Here is a 16465-nt window from a genome sequence, read left to right as displayed (position 1 = left end):
TTGTTAAATCTCTAGTATTTTATACAGTATCTAGCAAATAGAAGATCACAATATTCATTGAATAGGATAGTAAAACAGAAGTTTGATGCACTACCTTAAAAACAAAATTACAAGCCAGGCACTGGTGGCTCACGCCTGTAATCCCAGTTACTCAGGAGGCTGAGATCTGAGGATCTCGGTTCAAAGCCTGCCTGGGCAAGAAAGTCCTTGAGACTCTTATCTCCAATGAATGAGAAAACCAGAAGTGGTGCTGTGGCTCAAGCGGTAGAGTGCTCACTTTGAGCTGAAGAGCTCAGGGACAGCACCCAGGTCCAGAGTTCAAGCCCCATGACCAGCAAAAAACAAAAACAAAAACAAAAAAAAAACAACCGAACGAACAACCCAACAACAGGGCTGGGAATGTGGTTTAGTGCTATAGGTTGCTTGCTTAGCATGCAAGAAACCCTGGGTTCAATTTCTCAGTACCACATAAACAGAAAAAGCTGGAAACGGTGCTGAGGCTCAAGTGGTAGAGTGCTAGCCTTGAGTCCAGTGCCCAGGCCTTAGTTCATGCCCCAGGACTAGCAAACAAACAAACAACACCCCCCTCCGGTCCCTTTCCCCCCACAAAATTACACAGCTGGGTATCAGCTGCTTATGTCTGTAATCCTAGCTACTCAGGAGCCTGAGAACTGAGGATCATGTTTCCAAGCCAGCAGGGAAGTAAGAGAGACTTATCTTTATTTAACCACTCAAAAACCAGAACTGGAGTTGTGGCTCAAGTTGTAGGGCCCTAGCCTTGAGCAAAAGAGCTCTGGGACAGCACCCTATGCCCCACAAAAAGAAAAAAGAAAAGATTACAGTGCTTGGCATGATGGTTAATCCTGTAATCCTAGCTACTTGGAGGCAGAAATCAGTAGGATGGAGGTTTGACGCCAGTCTGGACACAAAGTTAGCAAGACCACGTCTTGCCAAATAAGCCAATGTGGTAGAGCACACCTGTAATCCTAATTTCTCTGGACACATAGGTAGGAGGATTATATTCCTAGGCTGGCTAGGGCATAAAAGCATCATACCATATTTGAAAACTACTGAAAGTACAAAACGCTAGGGCCATGAATCAAGTAGTAGAATTCCTGCCTAGAAAGTATATGGTGCTAAGTTCAAACACCAGTACTGTAAAACACCCCAGAACCAAAACAAAAATAACAGCAATAATAATACATTGAGAATTACAAATTAATTTTTCAAGTATGTTTTCCCTTTAACACACTTTCTAGTGAGTAACAAGTGTTATGAAGGAAATGCAGTTTTACTTTGACTGTTGGTAAGCAGTTTTTAATCATGTCATGTTATTAATAAAGGATCACTGTTTTACAGAATCATTCAGCAGGAACAGAGAAGTGGCAACTAAAATTTAATTGTTCATGTTGATAAATGCTTATTAATTACGTACCACAGTAGTGCATCTCTGTAAAATATCCATTATCAGACTTAGAACTACTGCAGATGGCTCAAAAGTCCACTCAGTAGATTTTATAGTACTGAGAAATTTTAAATAATCAATTATTTAGTTAAAATATAAGTTAAAAGTCAGAGATTTAGCTCAGTGGAAGAGTGCTTGCCTAGCAATTGCAAGACCCTGAGTTCAATCTTTAGCAACACACACACACACACACACACACACACACACACACACACACACACACACGTTAAACATCACTTTTTTTTTTTTTCTTGTTGGTTGTGGGCTTGAACTCAGGCCCTGAGCAGCTGTCCCTGAGCTTTATCCCTCAAGACTAGCACTCTGCCACTTTTTTTCTTTTATTTTTGGTTGGTTGTGGGGCCTGAACTCTGGGCCTGAGGGCTGTCCCTCAGCAATTCAGCTCAAGGCTAGCGCTCTACCACTTGAGCCTCAGTGCCACTTCTGGCTTTTTCTGCTTACGTGGTACTGAGGAATTGAACCCAGGACCTCATGCATGCAAGGCAAACACTTTACCACTGAGCCATTTTCCTAGCCCTCTAATTTTTTTTTAACATTCCAGCTGCTAGAATTACAGGTGAAGGTTTAGTTTGGTTAATTCCTTATTTTTCTGCATGTATAAAAAGATCAGAGAGAAAAACTGGGAGAGAGCGAGGTAATACTACCCAAAACAGTGTACTCTTTACTGACTTATATAAAACCTCTGTAGATCCCCTTTATAATCACAATTTTTAAGAAATTTAAAAATTAAAAATCCCACCAGAACATGATTGACAAAAAAGAACAATATAAGAAAAAAAAAAATCAGCAAGGCACTGGTGGCTCCTATCTATAATCCTAGATACTGGAGATTTGAAACCAGCCTGAGCAGGAACATCCCTGAGACTCATTTCCAATTAACTACTAAAAAACTTGAAGTGGAGCTGTGGCTTAAGTGGTAGAGGGCCAGCCTTCAGTGAAAAAGCTTAAGGAGAGTGCCCTGGCCAAAAGTTTAAATCCCAGGATTAGTATAATCACTGAATAATTTAGAAAAATTAACCCTGAAAAGAAGTTTGATGTTGAATTGTTTGATTATTTAAATGGGAAAGGTAAATAATATTTATAGCTCTGACTTGATTTTTACAGGAAAACATCTTTGGTCTCTCCACTAGAATCAGCATAAATGATATTATGAAAGTAATGAGTTTCCCTGCAAAGCATAGTTAGTTTTCAGTTTTAAAAGTTTTGAAGTTAAGGCTATTTATATATAATTTAAGCTAAACTAATTTTTAGATTTACAGGAAGGTTACAAAGATACTGTTGAGTGATTTACATTGTACCCACTTTCCTCATTATTGGTGTCTTTAGTATGTTACCTTTGTCAAAATTAACGAATCAATATTAGTATATTATTATTGATTAAACCTCATACTTTGCACAGATTTCCTTTATTTTTACCTAACTTGGTGTCATTTTCACCCTAAGCTTTGTATTTTGCAGTTGAACATTGTGTTTTAGCAAAAAATGTTAACTCAGATGTTTTGCAGTGTGAAATTCATGGCTGTTGACTGCCATGGCCACATTTTTATTTTTATTTTTTTCCTAAATTTTACTGTAAAGGTGCTGTACAGAGGGGTTACAGTTATATGAGTCAGGTAATGAGTACATTTCCTTTTGAACAGGGTTACTCCCTCCCTCGTTCTCTCCCAGTTTTTCCCCTCCCAACTTTCCTCCCCCCAAAGTTGTAGAGTTCATTTCCAAAATAGTGTCTAGTGGGTTTCACTGCTCACATTTTTATTTCTTAACCACATTTTTGTGTTTTATTTGTGTGACTTTTTGTTTTGTTTTCTTACTTAGCTTAAGAGGAAATATTTCAGTTAAAGCTGTTAAAAAAGAGGTAGAGAAGAAACTCCGATGTCTGCTTGCTGACTTACCACTGCCCCCTGAGCTACCAGGAGGAGATGATCTTTCCAAGAGTCCAGAGGAAAAGAAAACAGCAGCACAGTTGCACAGTAAAAGGAGGCCAAAGTATGTGCTTGCTTTCTACCTGCTCTTAAATTGGCCAGAAATGATTCCAGTCCATTTAAATTTATAAAATAAGACAATTAAGATGAAAAGTATTTCATATTTATCAATAAACTTAGAGTTTTGAAAAAAATCTTCATAATTGTGTACTTACAATGTCTAATAAAACCAGATTAAATTTTTTTTCAAGGTTTGCAATTATTAATTTCATGGGTACTTACATGTTAAATATAATTTCTTTAAGATAGCTAACACAGAAACACTGAAATTGAACAAGATGGGAGGTCAGAATTAGTGAGTGTGAATGAACTCAAAAATGGGCAAACTGCTTTGTCTTCCTTTACTTGTAGCTCCATTTTCCTCCTTAAGTTCATTCCCATTTTCCCACAGTCAGAATGGAGCAAGACTTGAAACTTGTAACTTAAATTAGTTTCAGATTAAGTGTCTAGAGAGAACTCTTTCCCTCATTAGTTAGTTTCCCTGTTCATTAGTTAAGGCAGTAAATTACTGATTCCCCCATCCTTTGTTTTGATGTTAGTACTGGGGCTCCAACTCAAGGATTTGTGCTTTTGCTTGGCTTTTTCTACCACTTGAGGCACAACTCCACTTCTGGCTCTTTCCTGGTTAATAGGAGGTAAGAGTCTCACAGATTTGTCTGCTCAGACTGGCTTTGAACTGTGATCCTCAGATCTTAGCCTCCTTAGTAGCCAGGATCACAGATGTGAGCCACTAGCATCTGGCTGTATTTTATTTCTAAAAGCCCTTCATAGAAGTCTTCCTGCTTCTCTCTGTTGATTCAATTTCTAGTCCACAGAAGAGTCAATATGTAGAAACTATAATTTGTTTTTCATGGTATCTTGTAGTATCAAGTTGCAGTGTAATTTGTCTTAGATCACAAATATGCAGGGTAAGTGAAATATAGAATAAAAATTGGGCAGAGGGTGGATATTGATTTTTAAACAGGTTGTACAACTTTCTTGATTGTATATAAGAACTTCAGAACTATATTTAATAGAATATGTGGGCCTCGCTATGGTGAAATCAAAGAAAAAGATATTGACTGGGGAAAACGCTGCGTGGATAAATTTGATATCATTGGAATTATTGGAGAAGGTACTTATGGACAAGTTTACAAGGCCAGGGATAAAGACACTGGTAAGTACTCCAAGTTTGAGGAATATTTGGGCTATGGAATGAACTTTATTTCTGTTTTTTTATCTAATGTATGACTGTGGGAAATTCCAAAGAAGTAAAATTCAGTTTTGTTCTGTTTTTTAAATCTTGTCTTAATCTTATTATGTGTATATATTTATGTAAATATGAGTCCCGTAGGTCAGTTATATATGCAAATACTATTTTAAATGTTTGGCATTTGTGATGTACGGTGTGTTAGGACTTGGGAATTTTTCCCCCTATTTTATGGTAATTGTTCAACTATTAGTAATGAAGGAGAAAATGACTTGAATTTGTCCTAAGTTGTAAAATATTTTTGTTTGTTTGCCAATCCTGGGTTTGAACTCAGTGCCTGGCACTGTCCCTGAGCTTCTTTTGCTCAAGGATAGTTCTCTACCACTTGAGCCACAGTGCTACTTCCGGCCTTTTCTGTTTATGTGGTACTGAGGAATGGAACCCAGGGCTTCGTGCATGCTAGGCAAGCACTCTACTACTTAGCCACCTTCCCAGCCCATGTAAAAATTTTTTTTCTGAAACGATACACTTCTGGACAATTCTTTTTCTCTTCATGGAAATTTATGAGACTAGAGTTAGCAGCATAATTTTTGAAACATAGCTTGGGTAAAGTTTTGAAAATTTAGGAAGAAGTAGCTGTGTTACAGTCTGTATACAGAAGCTGTGCATTTCCCTAAACAACACATAGAACTAGTATTTAATATTTAGTTATGATTCTTTTTTGCAATAACCAGTAGATTAAAATTACCAGGTATATTAGGTCATGCAATATAGTGGAAGAGACCTTATGATTAGAAAAGACTAAAGGCAGTATTAAAAAAAGAGATTAGCAGCTGGGTGCCGGTGGCTCATGCCTGTAATCCTAGCTACTCAGGAGGCTGAGATCTGAGGATCATGGTTCAAAGCCAGCCCAGGCAGGAAAGTCCATGAGACTCTTATCTCTAGTAAACAACCAGAAAACTGGAAGTGACACTGTTGTTCAATTGGTAGAGCCTTGAACTGAAGAGCTGAGAGACAGCACCCAGGCCCAGAGTTCAAGCCCCAAGATTGACACCTCCCCCCCACCAAAAAAAAAAGAGATGAGGTCATAATTACTAAAAACTGTTTAGTAAAGTATGGGAACATACTATATTATAGTGAGACTTCATAAAATGGGACAAGTTTTAAAGGTTGAAAAGATAAAATACCTTGAAAAGACAATTTGTCAACAATTTTTTCTCCACAATGAAAGTGGAATCAGCATACCTTATTGTAGTGAATTTTTTCTTACACTAATTGATGCTCAGCCCTCAAATCTAGAAACATCCAAAATTTGAAACACGTTCTCATCCAAAGCATTTTAGATAGGTACACTCAACGTGTAATAAGCTATGTGTACATTTTGTGTATTACTTAGATCTTGTCTGATATACTCAGTCATATCTAATTTTGTGGCATTTTAATGTAGGCAGGAAAAGCACAATCAGACTGTTGGATCAGTGGCTAGGATTGGAGTCGTAATATGAGTATGTTTTCTCTGTTGAGAGAGATTTGTGCATTTGTGATTTTAATGACTGTCTTTACCCTTCCATCCTTCACTAAAAAAATTTCCTTCTAGCTATTATCAATGGAAAACATAAAACAATGCATACTTAGTTATCCTTTCTAGCCAGTTGTACAGTATTATTGGTGGTATAAGTATTTCATAATTTGGTTGGGAGACTTAATTTCCTTTTTAGTTTTGGCAGTAGTGGAGTTTATTTCAGGGCCTCGTGCTTACAGGCATGCTACTTTTAGATAGGATTGTGGGATTTTTAAAAAATTTTTTTTATTTTTTTGCTAAGGGGCAGGCAGCCTTAGTCCACAGTCCTACCTAAGCCTCTTGCACAGCTGGGATTTCAGGTGGGTCTCACCATACCCAGCTTACTGAACTTGTTGGTTGAGATGGAATCTTGCCAACTTTCCCCCTGGGGTTGGTCTTTAACCTCATTCTTCCTAATCTCTACTTCCATGGTAGCTGAGTTTACAGGCAAGCAACCAGGCCTGCCCCAAGAAGACTTAGTTTCTTGAAATTCAAGTGTTATTTGATATGTTGACATCTAAAGTATTTAATTTGTGGGTTGTAATTTCAGGAGGTAGGAACAGAAATTATGAATTAAACTAATCTTAAACTTAAGAAAAGTGTTGTTTTCTTTTGTCAGCATGTAATCTTATTTTATTGATTTTCTAATAGGAGAAATGGTAGCTTTAAAAAAAGTACGTCTGGATAATGAAAAGGAAGGCTTTCCAATTACAGCAATTCGAGAAATTAAGATTCTCCGGCAGCTTACCCACCAGAGTATAATCAATATGAAGGAAATAGTGACTGATAAAGAAGATGCTTTGGATTTTAAGAAGGACAAAGGTATGCATGAAGATTTAAATAACCAGTTACTTGTGTTCTGATAGTTTAGATTTTGTCACTAATGCTGACTACATTACTGGGCTTTTAGTCAGTTAAGTAGGTCATATTTGCCAGTATGAACACTATGTGTTGTCATGTAGTCTTTATTTTTTAACGATTGAGAAAGCTATTTATAGTGGTGGTTAAGCATATTTATCCTATGTTTTTACATTAGGAAGTCCTTAACACTCAAGGAAACATTTTGTTAGACATATTTGTTATTAAAGTATGCAAGCAAAGGTCTTGCATTTAATGAACTATGTTTGTTGAAGCTGTCATGGAGTTAGCCTGTTTATGAATGTAGTTACTCACCATAGGGTGTATTAACACTGAAAGAAATGGTCTATTTCCGGTCAGTTTATTTTAGAGTTTTAAAACAAGATATTGAAACCAAAATTGACTTAGGTCATAATTTATTTCAAATAGCAATTGTCCTTTTTCCAAACTAATATAAAACAGATTTATGGATATGTTTAAGTTCATCATGGTCTGTTAACACACATAAAGTCTTAACTCTTCTAGAAAAGTTAGTTTAAAAATGATATACATACTATATGGTAATTACTTTACATCATTTAATTTCTGTTTGTAAATATTACACAATGTGGAGATTAGAATCATCTTAATTAATGTTTTATCTTTTGTTTTTTGTCCTGAGAGAGCCCTTATTTTTTAGCTTGATATATAACCTGATTTGTCCTTTTAATCTTATTTTTCATTGCTTCTTACTGTATGATAGAAAGTAATGTACTAGTTTGACTTTAGTTAAAAAGTCTGTGATTTAGTCAGGCTTTGGTGGCTCATGGCTATAATACTAAATACTCAGGAGGCTGAGATCTGAGGATCATGGTTCAGGGCTAGCCTGGGTGGGAATGTCTGTAACATTCTTATCTCCAATTAACTGCCAAAAAAAGCTCTTAAGTGGAGCTATGGTTCATGTGGTAGAACGCTACGCTTGAACAAAAAAAGCTCAGGGACAGGGCTGGGAAGGTGGCTCATTGGTAGAGTGCTTGCCTTGCATGCATGAGGCCCTGGGTTCTATTCCTCAGCCCCATATAAACAGAAAAAGCTGGAAGTGGAACTATGGCTCAAGTGGTAGAGTGCTAGCCTTTAGCTGAAGAGCTGAGGGACAGCGCTCAGGCCCAGAGTTCAGGCCCCATGACTGGCAAAAAACAAAACAAAAGAAAACAAAAGAACTTAGAGACAGTGGTTAGGCCCTGAATTCAAGATGCAGGACTGGCAAAATAAGAAGAAAAAAAAGTATTTTTTCTTTTTTGAGCCTCCTATTCCTTCATTCATAAAAAGGAAACATTATTTCTTACAATGCAATGAAACTTAATTTAAAACACTAAACACATGAAGGTGGTGTACAGGTGTTTGTTCTGCATTAACCTCTTGCTAAATTTAGTATATTTGCTTTTTCTCCAATGTACACTGTACCTTCTACTTTGATCTATACAATCATCTTCCTATCTGCTCTTTTTATTCCAATTTGCTCACTAAGCTTCATTCACATTAGTATTTAGGGTCCAGTAAATTTCTATGCTTAACGCTGTCTCATCTGAACATATATGCTATTGAAAAGCTGATTTTTCAACCCTGAGGTCTGGGCATTACTTCACCAGTATTTTTACTTTGTACCATATGTAGACATATAGTTTAAAATAACTTTCCAAGCTGAGCACTGGTGGCTCAAGTTTATAATCCTAGCTATTTAGGCTGAGATCTGAAGATTGTGGTTCAAAGCCAGCTGGGCAGGACAATTCATGAGACTTTTTAATCTCCTATAAACTCCCCCTGAAAAAAGCTGGAAGTGGATCTCTGGTGCAAGTAGTAGAGTGCTAGGCTTGAGCTCAGGGACCGGACTTAGGCCCTGAGTTTAAGTCCAACGACTGGCATAAAGCAACATAAAATAAAACAAAAAATTAAAATAACTTTTCCAAGTTAGTGAGGATATTACGTTGATTTTACTTGTTGCTTTCCTTACTAAGATGGAAACCATACTTGTGCTGAGGGGGGAAAACAACACTAACTGATATAATTGCAGGAACATAAGGGATTTTTAGTGACTAACAAATAAAGTAAGCTGTACTTAAATGATCTGTCTAAACTGTAAAACTAGCATACAGTAGTTTTACAGGGGAGTTTGTGACATTTTCACCCGTGTATGTAATGTATCCCAAATAATTTCACTCCCTCAATCACTCTCTTATCCATCTCCCTACTTCTTAAAATAATTTCTGTAGGTTTCAGTATTCTGTTTTTTAACCTGGTACTACACTGACCATTTCACTCTTATTTACCCTCTTCATTAGTCCATCCTACTCTTGTCAATGTGCCCTATTTCCCTTTTCCCTCTTTGTCCTTTTTCTTTTCCTTTTCTTGTAAGTATTATTTGCAATAAGGGGTTTTGTTATGGTATTCCTGACCTGTGTATAATGTTTTATTCAGAATAGCCCTCTTGCTTTACTTGTTGGTATTTTTGCTGGTCATGGGGCTTGAGCTCTGGGCTTGGGTGCTGTCCCTTAGCTCTTCAGCTCAAGGTTAGCACTCTACCACTTGAGCCACAGTACCACTTCTGGCTTTTTTTCCTTTTTGCTTATGTGGTGCTGAGGAATCGAACCCAGGGCCTCATGCATACGAGACAAGCACTCTACCACTGAGCCACCTTCCCAGCCCCATGGTACTGTGTTTTAAAATTTTTCACTTTTTTTTTTTTTGGTCATAGGGCTTGAACTCAGGACCTGGGCACTGTCCTTGACCTTTTTTTGCTTAAGGCTAGTGCTCTACCACTTTGAGCCACAGCACCACTTCTGGTTTTCTGGTGATTAATCGGAGAGAAGAGTCTCACAGACTTTAGCCTGGGCTGGCTTCAATCTGCTATCCTCAGATCTCAGCCTTCACTAAGTAGCTAGGATTATAGGCATGTGCCACCGGTGCCCAGCTACTTTTCATATTTCTTTTCCCTTTCCCACATCCTCCTACATAGTCCCATAGTTAAAATCATGTTATCTGTGTATATAAGTGCATGTGCACATACTTACATACCTTCTTGAATATAGGTATCTTTTAGGGCTAACCTCTACATATAAATGAAAATGTTAGATATTTGGCCTTTTGATGTTCTCTAGTTCCACTTATTTTTCTGCAAATACATGATTTCATTTTACTTGAGTACTACATAAGATTTCATGGTATGTGTTTTTATATATAGAGAAATACATTTTCTTAGTACAATAATTAATATTAAGCCAGATGCCAATGGCTCACTGTGATCCCAGATACTTAGGAGGCTGAGATCTGAGGATCATGGTACAAAGCCAGACTGCTCTGAAAAGTCCATGAGACTTCCATCTCCACTTAGTGACCAAAAAGCCAGAAATGAGGTATGGCTTAACTGGTGGAACAATAACCTTGAGCAAAAAACTGAGCGACAGTGTCCAGGCCCTGAATTTTATGCCAGGACTGGCATAAAAGTATTAAAATTTAGCATAATTTACAAATATCTAGATAAAAAAGTCTTTATGCAGTATGAAATAAAAACATTACTTACTAATCTTTGGCTCAAGATAAGTATCTCACTATTCAGATTAAAAAAGCAAATTACCAAAACAATATCACTGCCACTAGATCAAAAAACCAATATTATAATTGTGCACACATTCATTTAGCTCTGATGCTTTCATCAGTATCAATGTGTTTATACTAAGGAAGCTTGTGTACTTTGTAATTTGGTATTTTCCTGAAAATAGAAACAGAAGTGTTCCATCCTAAGTGCTGTGGCAATGTGTCACTATTTGGCCCATGTAATATGTCCTCATGTTATCTCCATTGTACTCTTTCGTTCCTACATGGAGGTATTAGTGCTCCACAGTAATTGCTTGGCAGATTACATAGGATTCTGGGAGTGGAGTCATAGCTTAGTGGTAGCTCAGCATGCTCAAGGCCACGATTATCAATCTCCATCATGAAGCAAAACCTTCTAAAAACTTATTTGGTAATGGTATTTGCTCTTGCTCTGGATCTCCCCTCCCTCCCTCCCTCCCTCCCTCCCTCCCTCCCTCCCTCCCTCCCTCCTTCTCTCTCCCCCTCTCTCCTTTCCCTCCCTCATTTTTCTCCCTCCCCTCCCCTCCCCTCCCCTCCCCTCCCCTCCCCTCCCTTGCTCTTCTCCTGCCCTCCCCTCCCTTCCCTTCCTTCCCTCCCCTCCCCTAACCTCCCCTTCCCTTTCTCTCTTTCCTTTCTTTCTTTCTTTCTTTCTTTTTTTCTTTCTTTCTTTCTTTCTTTTCTTTCTTTCTCTCTTTCTTTCTCTCTTTCTTTCTCTCTTTCTCTCTTTCTTTCTTTCTTCTTTCTTTTTCTTTCTTTCTTTCTTTCTTTCTTTCTTTCTTTCTTTCTTTCTTTCTTTCTTTCTTTCTTTCTTTCTTTCTTTCTTTCTTTTCTTTCTTTCTTTCTCTTTTTCTCTTTCTTTTCTTTCTCCCCCTTTTTCCCTTTCTCTTTCTCCCTTCCTTCCTTCCTTCCTTCCTTTCTTTCCTTCTTTCTTTCTTTTTCTCTTTCTCTTTCTCTTTATCTCCCTTCCCTTCCTCCCTTCCTCCCTCCCTCCCTCCCTCCCCCCTCCCTTCTTTCTCCCCCTTTCTTTTCCTCTCCCCTCCCTTCCCCTCTCCCATCCCCTCCCCCCCTTCTCTCTTTTCTTTTCTCTTCTCTTTTCTTCTCTTTCCTTTTCTTTTTTCTGCTGGTCTTGTGGCTTGTATTCAGGTTCTGGGCACTGGGCTTTACTACCTAGATCTTAGCCTCATAGGTAGCTAGGATTTTAGGTTTGAGCCATCTGCACTGTAACTTTTAACTTTCTAACTTTCTGCAAAGTAGTGAAAGATAGCATGTGTTCCCAAAAGACCTATCATGCTTTAGGACTTTCTGTCTTATCTCATTTTCTTAAAATTATCTTAACTCATAATGCCCTATAATACTAAGTTTGGGGAAAGGAGTATATTTTTGATGTGTTTATTCTTTGATTTTATAGTCATTCATTTGCCGGCTTCTAGTCCTGAGCTGGTTAGTACAGTAGCTATGTCACATGAATCTATTGAAAACAATTAAAATTAAATAAAAGTACAGTTCCTTAACTTAATGGCTTAAGTTCCATTAGCCATGTTTCTCATGCTTTGAAGGTACATGTGGTATCTGCCTGCATTTGTGTAGTGGAATTAGATAATAGTTTTTCTTTTTCAGATACTGGGATAGTGAAAAAAAAATTTGATCCATGATTCAACCTAGATTCTGGAAACCAAAAGTACCAGCACTACAGGTTCTAAATTATACTACTACATGAATGATAAAGCTATTCTTTTTTTTTTTTTATTGGTTCCGGTCATGGGGCCTGAACTCTGGGCCTGGGCGCTGTCCCTCAGCTCTTCAGCTCAAGGCTAGCGCTCTACCACTTGAGCCACAGCGCCACTTCCGGCTTTTTTTCCTTTTTGCTTATGTGATGCTGAGGAATCGAACCCAGGGCCTCATGCATGCAAGGCAAGCACTCTATCACTGAGCCACCTTTCCCAGCCCCATGATAAAGCTATTCTTGTGTAGAACTTTTTCTTTCTTATTCAGTTAATCTTCAGTTGTTAGAATTGTAGTAAATACAGGTGTTGAGTTTCAAAGGAAGGGGAAGAAGTTAAGCAATAAAGACTTGTGGAACCTACCAGATAAATAAGATCTTTGCTAATGGGTCTGTTGTAGATACTGTAAAGCATCTTGGTGTTTTTTTGTTTTTTATTTTTTTGTGCTAGTGCTAAGGATTGAATTCACAATCTCTTGCTCTTGCTCAGCTTTTTTTACTCGCAGCTGTACTCTACTATTTGCACCATACCTCTACTTAATTGGAGTTAGACTCCTGAGTAGGTAAGATTATTAGAATGGGGCTCTGAATTTGTCTTCCTGGTCTGGCTTTGAACTGAGATCTTAGAGCTGTTTTTTGAATGGCTAGGATTATAGGTGTAAGCCACCAGTGGCCAGCAGTGAATGAACTTACCTGTGATACTTCAACATAGATGTATCTTCTGGACATTATACTAAGGGAAACAGGGTAGGCTAATTTTATATGTATAGTCCTGCTAAAATACTTAGATGCAAAGAGTCAAAGTAGTATGATGATTACCAGGGGCTTAAAAGAGGGAAGGAGTTACTGGGTAATAAATAGATTCAGTGCTACAAGATGAACAACATTCTAGAGATAAATGGTGGTGATGTGATGTAAATCTTAGTGTAAATGAATTTAATGAGCGAAAAAGCTCAGGGACAGTGCCTAAGCCCTGAGTTTAAGCTCCACAAACAACTCCCCTACCCCTACCCCCCAAAAAATGAAGCCGGAACATGTAGTGCCAATACATTTTATTCAACAGTTTGATAAGCAAAAATAGGCTAAGATCCTCAGATCTTAGCCTCCTGAGTGCTAGTATTACAGGTGTGAGCCACCAGCATCCGGCTGCTACAATATTTTTTAAAGTTGTTTTTTGTTTTTGTTTGTTTCTTTGTTTTTCGGTGCTAGTCCTGGGGCTTAATCTCAGGGTCTGGACTCTGTCCCTGGACTTATTTTTTCTTAAAGCTGGCACTGCCACTTGAGCCATAGCTCTACTTTGGGCTCTTTGAGTAGTTAATTGGAGGTAAGAATCTCACATACTTTCTTGATTGGGCTGGCTTCAAACCATGACTCTCAGATTTTATGTCCCAAGAAGCAAGGACTGGAAGCATGAACCACTGGTACTTGTTTTTTCTTAATTTACTTTATTATTATACAGATGATGTACAGAAGGTTCCATTTACTTGAGTCAGGTAATGAATACATTTCTTTTCGTACAGTGCCATCTGTTTCTTCATTCTCTCCCAGTCCCTCTCTGTCTCCATCCATGAGTTGTGTAGTTCACTTACATCAATGTCCAGTGAGCTCTGCTGCTGAACTTTTTCACCCTTTTCCCCTGAGTTCTGTGCCTTCTCTACCCCACTCTCCTGAAGATATAGATGTGAACACTACATGAGGTAAAGAAGAAAGACTCATCAAAAACTAAAAGAAAAAAAAAGGCTTTTGTTTCCATATCTTAGAGTTTGTTTCAATATGTATATTATTTTATATAAATATGAAGAGATGCTTAGGCATTGTACCTTTGTGATTCTCTCCTGAGTATCCTCTTTTTGTATGTGAGTATCTAGAATCCTGTATAATTTGTCATTTCACTGGCATTTGTTTTGATTTGCTATGCATCTTAAACATTTTCTTGTACTTACAAGCCATTTATGTTTTTATATATTACCTGGTTATATATTTGATCCTTTTTATTAGAGTAATAGGAATTTAAAAAATTAGTTTCAAAAACATTTTTTATTTAGTATGAATGTTCATCATTTGAGTGTTACATCCCAAACTATCCCAGCTTCTAGTTTCCTTGTTCTACTTGTGTCTTTTTTTTGTTGTTGTTAGTGATAACAGTTTGTTGAATTGGATTGAGGAGAAATATTTAGAAAACAAATGATAGATTATCTTAGGATAGCCTAACATGATCAAGAATTCTGCATAGACAGTAGAAGATACAAGGAGTTTTAGTTATTTTATAAGATACACATCAAATAAAAGCAGTAAAGGGAAATAATTAAAACCTTAATTTGGAATGCCTTCCTTTGATTATAAGAAAATGTAACGTTGGCATCATTTTTAAAAAACATAAAGAGATAAGCATATGTAGGTGTCCATCAGGGGATGATTCATTGCAGAAGGTCTGTCAGGAATTTAAGAGAAAAATAATTCATAAAAAATAGGAAAGAGGGGCTAGGAAGGTGGCTCAGTGGTAGAGTGCTTGCCTTGCATGCATTGAGGCCCTAGGTTCGATTCCTCAGCACCACATAAGCAGAAAAAGCAGGAAGTAGAGCTGTGGCTCAAGTGGTAGAGTGCTAGGGTGCTGAGGGACGGACAGTACCCAGGCCCGGAGTTCAGGCTCCATGACCAGCCCAAAACAAACAAACAAAAAGTAGTAAAGAGTGGCCTGGTTTGGAAATACCATGATCCTCAGACCTAAGCCTACTAGTATCTAGGACTATGGTGCAAGCCACTGGTGCCCAGTTAGACCAAAACACTTCTGATCCCCAGTATTTTGTTTTATTTTTATTTTTTTTTTTGGGTCTGGTCGTGTACCAGAACTCTGGACCAGGGTGCTGTTCCTCAGCTCTTCAGCTTAAGGCTAGCACTCTACCACTTGAGCCACAGCACCACTTCTGGCTTTTTTTTTCTGCTTATGTGGTGCTGAGGAATTGAACCCAGGGCCTCATGCTTGCAAGGCAAGCGCTCTACCACTAAGCCACCTTCCCAGACCTGATCCCCAGTGTTTTGGATGAGATACTTAACCTGTGTATGCTTTTGGGACAGGTGTTAAAAAGTAGTGGTAATATATATACTACTTAAAAGCATAAATTTAAATCTTTGTTTCCCTATGCATTCCTTTTCTCATTGGAAAAAAGGAGTAATACTTAACTCACAAGTTTGTTGTTTTTTATTGTAATACATATGAAGCAAATTGCCTAGCATGTGACATGCGTATGGATAGATGCTTTGTTGATTGAGGGCAGAACTAGGTCACTAAAGAATAATCACTTTTTAAAAATTGAAATGGAGGTTTGGAAAAATGAAATTTTCAGTTTTAGTTCTGTAATATAATTTTCTAAAATAATTTTATTATATGGAGACTAGACATCTGGTATGGTTGTGTGTGTTGGTCCTAGGGTTTTAATTCAACTCAGGGTCTGGGTGCTATCCCTGAGGATGGTGCTGGTGGTGCTGGTGGTGGTTGGTGGTGGTGGTGGTGGTGGTGGTGGTGGTGTGGGTGTGTATTTCCCCAAGTCATAGGGCTTGTACTCAGGGCCTGGACACTATCCTGAGCTTTTCTGTTTAAGGCTAGAGTGCTACCACTTTGAAGCACATCTCTAACTTCTGGAATTTTGGTGGTTAATTGGGGATAAGAGTCTCACGGACTTTCTTGCCCGGGCTGGCTTTGATCTCAGCTTCCTGAGTAGCTAGGTATGAGCCACCGGCACCCTGCTCTGAGTGTTTCTTGCTTAAGGACAGCTCTGTACCACTTGAGCCAAAGCTCCACTTCTGACTTTTTGGTGGTTAATTGGAGATCTAAGTCTCATGGTCTTTCTTGCCTGGGCTGGTGTTGAACTGAGACCTTCAGATCTCAGCCTCCTAAGTAGCTAGGATTATAGCTGTGAGCCACCACCACCCAGCTTAGAATGATTCTTGATACAGAAGTTAGACTTTTTTTCTTTTTTGGATGTATTGTAAAAGTTTAAAAGCAACTCTTTTGAAAGTTGTCAAAAAATGCAAAGTTTCAGTTACTTCTTATAGACTGATTGAT

General features: G+C 38.0%; 1 protein-coding gene across 4 annotated transcripts in view; it reads left to right on the top strand.

Moving 5' to 3' along the window:
• The window catches only part of Cdk13 (cyclin dependent kinase 13), a 108368-nt gene that overhangs the window by 30863 nt on the left and 61040 nt on the right, over window positions 1-16465 (top strand). For all 4 annotated transcript variants that reach the window (XM_042694972.1, XM_042694970.1, XM_042694971.1 and 1 more), the window contains exons 3-5: window positions 3299-3469; window positions 4482-4621; window positions 6867-7037. In XM_042694972.1, coding sequence (XP_042550906.1) covers window positions 3299-3469; window positions 4482-4621; window positions 6867-7037 — 482 coding nt within the window. The remainder of the gene's footprint in view (window positions 1-3298; window positions 3470-4481; window positions 4622-6866; window positions 7038-16465) is intronic.

Source organism: Dipodomys spectabilis, unplaced genomic scaffold (genome assembly GCF_019054845.1).
Source record: "Dipodomys spectabilis isolate Male_0828 unplaced genomic scaffold, ASM1905484v1 ptg000178l, whole genome shotgun sequence".
Taxonomy (NCBI): Eukaryota; Metazoa; Chordata; class Mammalia; order Rodentia; family Heteromyidae; genus Dipodomys; species Dipodomys spectabilis.
This window is presented reverse-complemented; position numbering and strand designations above follow the sequence as displayed.